Genomic DNA, 11,890 nt, shown 5'->3' with positions numbered 1-11,890 from the left:
TGGCTGAGAAGAGCCTCCTCCCTAGGGGGGAGAGGTGGAGGCCATCCCTTCCCAGCAGCTCGCTGCCTCTCTCGCCAAAGAGCGGGCTGTGGTCATGAAAGCCAAAGCCTTCCTGACGACACCAGCGCTGCAGTCTTTGGTTGACCACATAGATCCTCCTGTTCCTTCTCAGCCCATAGCCTGAGACTGGGAGGATCGACAAGAACACTACCTGTGCCCCCAGACCCTTAAGCCCCGCTCCCAAATCCCTGTAGCGCCTCATGACCTGGCTGGGAGTGCTCCGAGCAGTGTCATTGGTGCCCACATGAATAAGGAGCATGGGATAGTGGTCTATGGGTTTAAGGAGCTTTGGGATCCTCTCCGTAATGTCCCGGATGCGGGCCCCCGGGAAGCAGCAGACTTGCCGGGCTAAGGGGTCGGGGTGGCAGATTGGCCCCTACATCTAGAGTATAGATCAAGGGTGGGCAAAATAAAGCCTGCAGGCTGAATTCAGCTCACCAGCTGATTGGATCCAGCCTGCAGGCAGACACTCACCAATTAATTATGTTTGGCCCTGTTGGCAAGTGCCTCTCCTGTGCTCTGCATGGGGCTGAGTCCCACCCACTCCTACCTGGAGCAGTGTTAGCTGTGCTCCCAGCCTCCCCCGCCAGAGGGCGCCAGTCCCGGCTAGCAGGCACTGCTTCCAGGCAAGGCTGCTGCTGCCACTGCCCAGGGAACTGCTGGGCTCCCCCAAATTCCAGTGATTCCTCCTCCTGTCCCTGCTGCAGTCATTTGGGCAGCAGGTAGGGAAGGGAAGCTACAGTGTGCAGGGGAGTAGAGTGGGGTCTGCCTGCAGCTCATTTTGGTGCTGCTTGTGCATGGCTAGTCAGGGGAGCTTGTGGATGGAGGAGGGGGCATGAAGAAGAACAAAGGAGCTGCTCACAAAGCCCCACTGGGCAAGCACAGGACAGGCAGCTGGGATGGGAGCAGCAGCAGGAGTCAGTACATCCCCGCTAGGGAGGCACAAGGACAGGCAGGTGAGGAAGGAGCAGCAGCAGGAGCCAACGTGTACTTGGTACTGCCCTGCTGGTTAGGCACAGGGGATGGAAGCAGAAGCAGCAACAGAAGCGAGCGCAGGCTTGGCTGTAGCCCTGCCAGGCAGGTGTGGGATAGAGACCAAGAGAGCCGCTGGTACCAAGCTCAGGTCCCTGTCTCCCCCTCCCTCAACCACACACACCATCTATGCCCCTCTACACCTCCCACACACGTACACCCACACCTCCACCCCACCATATCCACACATGCACCCACACGCCCTTACACAAATCACCCCTCCACTGTACCCACACACACATCCAACAGGCCCCCACATCCCAACCACACATCTCACACCCCCACACACATCCACACATACACCCCACACACATACCCCTCTCCACACAGACACCCACACAAACCCCACCTGCACCATACCCACACTCCATCCCCCGCAAGACCCACACACACCCAACAGTCCCACACATCCCACACCTCAACCACATCTACACCCCCCCACATACATCCTGCATCCACAATACACTCACACCTCACACATACCCACACACCCCCCCAATCACATACTCCTGCAACCACTCCCCTCACCCCTCTACACACAATATACAAGTAAACTCCACCCCACTCCCAAAAGGAGTACTTCCTAGACAAGGGGAGAGACTTCCAGTGGCAAAAGTCAGAGGTTAGGGGCAGGACCTCTGGTCATTAGATAGTAATCAGGGGGCGGAGCACCTATCAAGGGGCAGGGCTACCCTTGCAGCCGTTGATGCAACACCAAAACTCATTAAGCGGCCCTCCAGCTGAAATAATTGCTCACCCCTGGTATAGATTATAATAATTTCCAAATGCAAGTAAAAACTTCTGATATATAAGACCCTGAAAATTGGGTCTTATGAATCAGTATTTCTAATGGGAGTGCCAGCTTCTCTAGAGAAAGAAATTCAGAAAGCTCTAGTGGAAAAATTCTGAGAGCTATTTATGCAAGTGCCATCTTGTGCAAGTGGCAGGAGAGTGATAAAACCACTGGCAATGACTGACACCTGTGAAGACAGATAAGATGTAACCCTGCTTCCTTTCTGTTCTGTTAGGTGATTAGTACTAGAAGCACCACAGACTATATTCTTTTAAAAGTGCAGCAAATACCACCTCTGACTGGATTCTTTAGGTACAATGGAAGCATTTACTTGCCTCTGTATTTTACAGGTTAAATGCTTCTAGATACTTCCAACAGTGCATAGACCCTCCACATCCTTTCACATGACAATGGCTAATACAGCTACAATATAGACCCCAAAAAACAGAATACTAGTCCATGTTAAAACCCGTGTCTAATAATAGCAACAGATAACCTATGAAGTACTGAGGCACTGAAGTTTCAGTGACAGGTAGGCACAATGTAACAACAGTTTCCTAGATGGAAACCAAACTTAAGTATTAATACTTGCAGATGATATGCTGCCAACCCTACCTTACCGCACACCACCAAAATATAGTACTGCTTACAGAATGGGAATACAATCAGGAGAGACAGAACTATCAGTCTCATAAATGTACCAAACAAAATGGCTTGATTAATTTAAAACCAAGGAGTACAGATATTGGATATTTACCTCTTTAACAAATAAGTTTTCTGCTTTTTGTACTGCATCTTCAGGTACAGACAGGGAGAGTGTCCTTATTTCCCATGGAATTGTATCTATCTGAGAATAAGCAAACAACGAAAACGTTAGCTAGAAAATTTAAGGAAAAAAATAAACACTCATGTGCATAGAGGGGTTAAGAACATGTTTCTGTTCTTGTTTGCCTTCTGCCCCCACCATTCATGTCCTGACCTCATCTAACTATGTGTAAATAAGCAGCTTCCATTTGAGTAATTTTAAATGTATGGCATACATTATATAGGTCAGTACAAACATAGTGGAAATTTCCAGTTATCTCTTCATTTTGTTTGGGTGCGACTGAACAACTGTCAATATCTAGTCCTGGCAGTATTTTGTTTCTTTTGAACAGCTGTGACCATGTGTATGTTCACTGTTACCTTTTATGCCATCCAACTGCACCTATTACACAAGCAACTTTAGATTTCCCATCTAAGTATCTATTTGACTCATCCATTATGATCAAAATGAAACCCTATATTGTCCTAGGTCCATGCAGTTTATTCTTTTAAAAGCATTAAGAAAATAAAGTTGGGGTAGAAAAAATTATTAGGATATTAAATTCTGTGGCTGTATTTAGCCATAGTGAATGTCTATGATCTTTATTGGTTCAATGCTTCACTGAAGGGCAGTTCATCTAAAAAGTCAGTAGTATGTATGTATAGATGTCCATATTACATGGTATTTATAAACCCCAAATTACAAAACAGTCCTGAGAATTTTGCTCATATGGAGACCCTGACTTTATCAGGGGGCTGTCTACTCAATTCAGAGCTCCTTGGTGAATCAGTGGTCTGTTAACAGAATCAACAGCCACTCTGCCTACCAGCCACCGAGTTCTTAAATCGAAGTCCCATGATATCATCATTACTAAAGACCATATGCTATGCAAGATAATGATGTGGGTGGAACAGGTGTGGCTAGTAGAACTGAGGGCTGAACACCCTATTCTGCACCTAAGAACATTAGCATTCTGGTGACGTAGCTATAATGGTAAACCCAAACTCTTCTACTTAGTCAGCAGTGGAGCTGGTTTTTAGTGAAATTCAGTTACCACAGACATTCTACGGAAGAGAGAGTTTTGAATTATTTTACCAAGGCCAATCTTGAATAAACCTTAGGATTTATATAGTGCTTCTCCACCAAAAGATGTTAAGGCATCACACACAAACAACTATGCATTATTTTTCCCCATTTTGCAAGTAGAGAAACTGAGGCATAAAAATTAAATCAAAGTCGCATAACAAGAAAATGGAAGAGAAAAAAACAGCCCTGGTCAGCTGCTTGCCAGACAGGGGCTCTACTTACTGTACAACATTGCCTTTCAGTAAACCTGTACTGTGCATATGGGACTGGAATGCAGCAATACAAAAATTCAGCAAGAAGCGGGCTTGGGTTATGAATTATAGATTTAAGTGAGCTTGACCAACCAGTATGTTAAAAAGCCTTTAAAATTTGAAGGAATGCAATAGACAATTTACAGAGAACTGGGACATCAAGATTTTGTGTAAGATTATATTTAAAAGTTTTAAAAGCAGCAATGAACTTCCCTTCTGAGAATTAGCTGTTTTCAGACCACTAGCTCAGTCTTGCCACAAAAAAAACCCAAAACACACTTCCTGTTCATAGTATAAACTCTTTGATGACTACTTTTATAAGTGAAATGTTTTTAAGGTGTATCTATTATTGCAGTTGATTATGGCATCTTTTGCTTCTGAGAACAACTGAGTTAAAAACAGTTTTAAAGGACATGAAAATGAAAGCCCAGCTTTATAAAATTCTGTATTAATAGATGTGTTTTTAATACACACATACAAATAGCATGCAAGCATGGTAATTAAGTGTACAAATTAGGGGCCCAAGCCAATGCCCAGAGAAAGCCTTCCTACTGACTGCAAAGGACACTTGATTTTCCCCAGGCTTACATACCTAGTTGCCAGGATGATGCACTAGTGTGTGTGCAATTCTATTTGTGCAACTGTATACAGAGTTCTAAAAATCTGGCAAATAAAGTTTTCCTACTTCTAATGACAATTTGTGGAGACATTCAGGCAAATTAATTCATGCACATACCTGTCAGCCTCAGGGTTTTGATTACTTACAGAGAGCAATTAAGTTAAAGTTAACAATTTTCTCTCTAACTGCATAGAAGGTCAAATGCAACTACTGCTTCATATTAATGACTGATTGGGGATAGTATTTTCAAAAGTGCCTAGATCCCACTGACCAAATCACACTACTACTAACCCCTAGCCCAGTTTTGTCTAGTAAAGTTAAAACATTTCCTGCCTCAATATAGTCTTAACAGCAAGGTACAGACATTACACTTTTACCAGTATAAGATATTGAAATCTGGTTTATACCCATAACAGAACAGAAGTTCGGCACATAAAACTGGTTATACCCATAATAGAACAAGAAGTTCAGGACACAGACTGGTTTAAAAATAGCAGAACCTGGTCTAATTTGCCCCCCCCCCCCTCCGCCAAGGCAAATGTGTGTTCTGTTCATTACCAATCTAAACTATGCTGCTTACAAAACATTGTGTAACTTAGATCTGTTCTGCCTTAGGCTTTTCTAATGTCTGTACCTAGCTCAGTAAAGAAAACTGATTAATTCCTGTTCTCATCTAAATAAATATATATACAAACAGTAAAGAATAAGGCTGACACCTTTAAGGGTATAGTCCAATGTGTGTTGGACTATATAACACAAAGGAGTAGTGTTATATAACAGTAGGTTGCCTCCATCTCAAGACTCTTCTTCCATTATTTTGGAGACGCACTTTAAGGTGTTAGCCTTATCTTTCCTGACAGTATATCTATTTACTTAGATGAGAACATGAATGAATCATTTTTCTTTATTGAGCTTGAATCTGACCCTTAACATATATGAACACATGCAAAAATTAGTTCTTTTAAGAGATACATGGAAAATAAGCCCACATATCTCTTAAAAGGTCATATTTCAGGATAGGATTTTCAAAAATAACATAAGTGATTTGGGAGCTAAGTCCTTACCGAGTGTCAGTGACACTTCTGCTCCTGATTTAGGCACTTTTCAAAATCTCACACATGTCCTTAAACTATAGTATTAGAATCTTCACTTTACAGCTTCAAATCATGTATTCAGTATTATTTATGTAAGATAAGGGATATCCTTAATTGATACTTAAAAAAAAAGAGTTAACAAAATGCAAAACAAAAGAGGAACAAAAACTTTCACATCCTGTAGAATTAAATGAACTTTCACATTTTTTATATTAGTGTCTCTATTAAATCTACACTATATGTATTCTACTCTACATAGGTTTTTTGCTCGGAGTTAAAGCACAGCAATTTCATAAAGACAGTGAAGAATCCTGCCTGCTGTTCCTATAAGGGGAATTAAAGTAATCCACTTCATGAAGTTAGTAAGAACTCTGGAGGGTGCTCGGTGAAGTCAAAGGTGGTTCTGGCACAAAGGATAGCCCAGGACAAGGGCAGAGAATGTCCTTGAAAAGGGTATTAAGATGGGGGCTCAGACAGAAAGAAAGCTGTCTTGAGGCATGTGTGAAAATAGATCAGAACAAAGATACAAACAAGGCCAAAGCTCTGAAGGGCCTTAGTGGTGAAGATGTGAGGCTTGAATTTAACTCAGAAAATGAGGAAAGAATCTGATGATGAGGAGCTGGAAAAAGGAGCAGCATGTCCATTGCATAATTTTCCCAACAGCATTTTTAGTGAATCAGAAGGTGTAAAACAAGCCCGACAGCCAAAGCTAACAGGGGTCAAGGAAGAAGATGACCAGGACTGGCTGAAGGAAAACTTCTAGCAGGATGGACTGATTTTGGAGGTGTAACCTCCAGCATTTCCAGCAGGGCACAGATACAGCACACACTTCCAACAGTAGAAATTTCCATTGTACATCTCACAGCACAGCAGCAGAATTTTCAGTTAGCAGCATTTATCCATTTGTGTGATCCAAAGGCAGGCAATGAGTGGGGCAACAGACAGAAAGAGTGAACCACTTGTTCCACAGGGTAATGGAGTAAATAACTGATTGTGGGTGGGCAGAAGAGCCAATGGATAGAAGTTCTGGGACCAATACAAATCAGTAACAAGCAAGGGAAATGAACCACAAGGACCAATATGACTCGCTTACTGGTGTCATTTTGATAATTCTGTAATTGTGTTTTAGTAACAATATATATGGTGTTACTCTCTCCATGTACGAAAGAAGAATGGACCCAGTGGCCACCCTGAAAACTGTGAAAACAATTGTAGGGCTGGGGAGGGGAACTGAGCTATCAGGCTCAGTTCTTTTCCCCAGCCCGATCACAGCGCTTGGGAGGGGAACTGAGCCCCGGCTCGGTTCCCTTCCCTTGCGCTGTGATCGGCTTCCTGCACCCCGGGGGCGGGAGACGGGGAGAGCCAGGGCTGCATTCCCGGCTGCTGCTGGGAGCGCAGCCTTGGTTCTTCCCTGTCTCCCACCACCTCACTGCTGGCTTCAAAACTTGAAATGTTTCAAAACTTTTGAAACATTTCGACTAGCTTCATTTTGTTTCGAGGCTGTTTCGAAGCCCTTTGTTTCAATTCGATTTTGCTGTTTTGAGCTTGAAATGTGTTGAAACAGTGTCGAATCGAAACAGCCGGATAAATTTCACACAGCCCTATTGCCATGTTATCTCCCCCTCTCATGGGAGTATTGTGGCAAAAAAATGTTAAAGATCATAGAAAGAAGCATTTAAGAGGGAATGCAGGAGCAAACCCCTAGGGAGCTATGCTGCTTTACACCAACTGGACCATATCACTTTAATCTATGTATTGAGTTAACATATTAGGCAAATTATAAATATCGAATACTTACTAAAAAGTGAACAAACTCCTTAGACATTTTGCTCTCCCTGTTAAACTATTTGGGTTTGTTTTATTTTGAAAATACATAAGCACCTAGTTCACATGATGGACTGACAAACTAAGTGCAAATCAGGGCTGGGTGAGAATGGATTTGTAGATTCACAGAGACAAAGCACTTCTAATCCTAATAATAAGGTCCACAAATTCTTAGGGCACCTATTACACTATATAACATTTTGAGACAGACTAATCAAAGAGCACCCTAAATGAGCCAGACCTGAAATATAAGCAGGGAATATAGAAGGGATTAGAAGAAGATAAGAAGGGATATAGAAATAGCTACAGAAGCGAGAGTCCAAATATCTCTTAAAATAAAAACAAGAACGTGGAAAACGAAGCCAGTCAACGAGCAAAAAGGCTTCCATGATTCTCCTTCCATCTGAACAAATTACAAATGAGAAAATTACAGTAAGTTTAAAGGGGGCAGGGTGGGGCAAACTAACATGTGGTAACCTCCCATGAATCTACTCTTAACCTGTGGTAAAATGAAGTGAAAACTAAACCAATGTCATCCTGTCTCATGGAATGCTAATCTGCCCCAGCCGAGCTCTCACTTACCACAGGGTAAGGGAGTGGGTACCCACACAACTGGCGTGCATCAGCTGTTTCACAGTAAGTTCTCGTACTCCTTAAACTTACTGCAATTAGTTTATTTATCCATGCCTTTGGCATGCTTAGCTCAATTTATTTTCACTGAATTATTTCTGATTTTAGTTGGTGTAGCTGAAAAGAATTCAGCTCAGGCAAATAACAGTCAGGATTAGCTATGAAATTGAATTTTGCATTACAGAATGCAACTGTAATGCATCTGTCTACTGTATAAAATGGCTCTGGGAATCAACCATGAAATGGGAAAGCACTCTCTTAAATTCTCTCTCTCTGTCCCACAAGCAAAACAAATCCGGTTAACTTTGAGAAAGGAAATATACCCATTTAGCCAGCAAACAAATAAACAGTGAATTAGATTATGATGGTGCAACAGGATGCCTGGAGTGTTGCAAACTGCCCTGCCAAAAACCCCAGTGTGGTAGATAGTGCTGGTCAGAAATTCTCTGACAGCACACACTTTTTTTTCAATTACAGAAACCTGATCATCAAAATCAAACTTTTTTTTTTTGAGACAGCTTGAGTCAAAAGAAATTGCAACAAAACAAAACAAACCAGGCAAGGTTCCAACAGCAATCTGTCTGGTTTTCTGCCAGCTCACTCATCTGACTCCACAACAGTGTGCCTAGTAGGTTCCTAGGAATTCCAGGTTTCCAGCTCCTTAGCAATCTGCCTGATAGACTGACGGGGAACTGAAAGCACTGAAAGCCCCCAACTATATTAGCTACTTCTGAACTTTTCTGTCTGCTGCTGAAGAATGGGCATCTCAGGACTCCCAGCTCCTTTGATGAAATGCCATCATACATTTCATAGACATCAGGGGCTGGAAGGGACCTCGTGAGATCATCGAGTCTAGCCCCCTTGTCATAGGCAGGAAGTCAGCTGGGATCAAGTGACTCCAGCAAGAAATACATCCACATGTTTTTTGAAAGAGTTGAGAGTAGGTGGTTGCACCACCTCCTGGGAGGAAGTTTGTTCAGACCCTGGGCACTCGCACCGTAAAGAACCTTTTTCTTATGTCTAGTCTAAATCGGCCTTCCTGCAGTTTATGGCTGTTAGACCTTGTTATCCCTTATGGAGCTCTGGTGAACAGCTGTTCTCCCAGGTCCTGATGTACCCCTCTTAGATAATTGTAGGCTGCCACCAAGTCCCTCCTGAGCCTTCTCTTTTTCAGACTGAAGAGTCCCAAATCCCTCAGCCTTTCCTTGTACAGCCTGCCCTCTAGGCCTTGGATCATAAAAGTGGCTCTCCTCTGGACTCTCTCAAGATTTTCAACATCCCTTCTGAAGTGGGGGGCCCAATACTGGATGCAGTACTCCAGCTGCAGTCTCACCAGGGCCGAGTAAAGCGGGAGGATGACTTCCCTGGTTTTGCTTGAGATGCACTGGTGGATGCAAGCCAGAGTTTGGTTTGCTTTGCCAGCCACAGCATCACATAGATGGCTCATATTCATCTTGTGGTCAATCAAGACCGCCAAGTCCCTTTCAGTCGTGGTGCTAGCGAGCGTAGCACTGCCAAGCCTGTAAGTATGTTGAAGGTTTTTCCTACCAAGGTGCAGCACCTTACACTTCTCTACATTGAAGGCCATCAGGTTTTGGTTGGCCCACCTTGAGAACATGTCCAAGTTGGCCTGTATCCCCAGCCTGTCCTGTGGTGTGACCACACTCCCCCATAATTTGGTATCATCTATGAACTTTGCCAGTTCGCATCTGACTCCCGAATCCAAATTGTTAATGAAGACGTTAAAGAGTACCAGCCTACGTACCGAGCCCTGAGGGACTCCACTAGTCACCCTGTGCCATGCTGATTTGCTCTAATCAACAGTTAGGGTTCAAATCATACCCACCTCCTGAAAGCCCTGACTCCTCAGTTTGTAGCTCTTCTACAACCTGGGCTCACTAGGGCATATGACTCAAAGGGATTCCACCACGCAGAGGGCCTGGGAGTCAGGGACCCCAGTGCTTCTAGAATTTCAAACTTTCTGGGATTTGTCCCTTATTTTTTAAATGTGAAAATCCAGGTGGATTTACTTTTATCTGCATAGCCTGAATCGTGGTAACAGGGGTTTGAATAAATGCCAGACAGCCAGCATCAGTGATCATAGGCTGTTCGATTTCAATAGCTAAACTTATTAATTGAAAGAGAGTTAGAATGATTCCAAAGTACATTATAAATCAGTATATGTAGAGTTTGGCTAGAGCTGAGTGAAACAAATAGAACTGTGGTACCCTTGCTGTTGGCACCAAACAAGTAGGTAGAACGAGACAATGTATGTCGTGAGATTTTGAAATCCCTGGCTGATGACTGATATTTTAAACTGGTTCTTGTCTTGAAAAGTGTATGTGTGTTTATATGTATGGGAATGGGAAGCAGATAGAAAGAGGAATTAAGACACGTGAAACAGCCCCTCTATGATCTCTGCCTGTTCCACTACCACTAAATATTAATACTGTAACATTGACCATAAATCACATTTGTACCATACTTACTGAAAAGTCATCATTGGGGAAAAACAGGAGATCTTTTAGAGGATAATCCTCAAAGTTTCTTTCAATCTCTGTGATGACAGCTTCATAATCCAAAGGCTCCAAAAATTTGGGTTTATCCTGCTGTGACAGAAAGATAAGAAACAATGTTACGTCTCAACTCTTGTATTCTCCTTGCATTTATTAACTGCACCATTTTCCATTACTCTTTGTACATTAAGGTATTAATGAATTTTGTTATGTATAGTCACATAATGTAGCTGCTGAGCTGAGCACATCCATGTTAGAACACCGTACGAGAGCCAGCATGACCCGTCATAACATTCATTTTCAATCTGATTATTTCCTAATAATCTGTCTGCTCTGGAGGTAATAGTAAAGACCATCACAGTGTCCTGCAGCATTGTAGAAACCTATTCATTATACTCAGGAATTCTTTTTTTAAAAAGAACTATTTCAACTGAAAATAGACAATCTTATTGTGAGTGACTCTGTTGCAAAATGAATTACTTACTTTAATTTCAATTATTTCCATTAGCTGAATGCTAATTCACTCCCTTGCCCTTTTTTGCACTGACACTTCTTAAATGCTGGTAGCTTGCTAGGAGTAAAAGTACCACTGCACTGTTTTACTTGGCAGTAACCCAGTTTCCCTTTCAGGATAAACTATTTGGCATTCAGCCTCATGGTTTCTCCTGTCAGGAGACGGATTATTCCTTGGTAAACCACATCATAATAGCATGATTATTGCCTGAGGGGGTGGTAGAATGAAAAGAGCTCAATGGTAACAGCCAGATAAGAGGTAAATTCAAACTACCTCAATATATAGAACAAAAATAGAAATGAAAGAGCCCACCAAGAATTCAGGCACACTTTCACAGATAAAAAGCTCATGCATTAGAGACAGAATGAGAGACAACATCCGTCTAATTCTAAGAGTCTCTTTTTTTTAAGTAACAAAGCAACAGAAGGGAAAAGAAAGGTCAGAAAGCACTGTCACACATGACTTTTTCAAAGAAAATTCATGCAATATGTTGGTCACCATTAGAAAAAAATCCACACAACTGTCATAATATGCAAGACCTGGTAGCACACAGCATTTTCCGTAAACCAAAACAGAATTCTCAGAAAGAAAAATTTTCCCTACTTATGAAACTGGTTTCTCCAACAAAGTATTTGACATTTTGCATCAACGAGTCTTTCAACTTGC

At 42.5% G+C, this 11,890-nt stretch overlaps 1 protein-coding gene across 10 annotated transcripts in view; it reads right to left on the bottom strand.

Annotated features, from left to right (window-relative positions):
- Window positions 1-11,890, bottom strand: part of DOCK10 (dedicator of cytokinesis 10) — a 194,024-nt gene that overhangs the window by 135,255 nt on the left and 46,879 nt on the right. For 8 of the 10 annotated variants that reach the window (XM_025200420.1, XM_014518563.2, XM_025200424.1 and 5 more), the window contains exons 2-3: window positions 10,684-10,803; window positions 2,643-2,732 (exon numbers count right to left, since the gene is read on the bottom strand). In XM_025200420.1, coding sequence (XP_025056205.1) covers window positions 2,643-2,732; window positions 10,684-10,803 — 210 coding nt within the window. Of the gene's footprint in view, window positions 1-2,642; window positions 2,733-10,683; window positions 10,804-11,194; window positions 11,275-11,890 lie in introns of those variants that run through there. The other 2 variants (XM_025200427.1, XM_025200422.1) reach the window with 2 other exon arrangements.

This window comes from Alligator sinensis, unplaced genomic scaffold (assembly GCF_000455745.1).
Source record: "Alligator sinensis unplaced genomic scaffold, ASM45574v1 scaffold596_1, whole genome shotgun sequence".
Taxonomy (NCBI): Eukaryota; Metazoa; Chordata; order Crocodylia; family Alligatoridae; genus Alligator; species Alligator sinensis.
The sequence above is the reverse complement of the archived record's forward strand: the minus strand, read 5'-3'. Positions and strand labels throughout refer to the sequence as shown.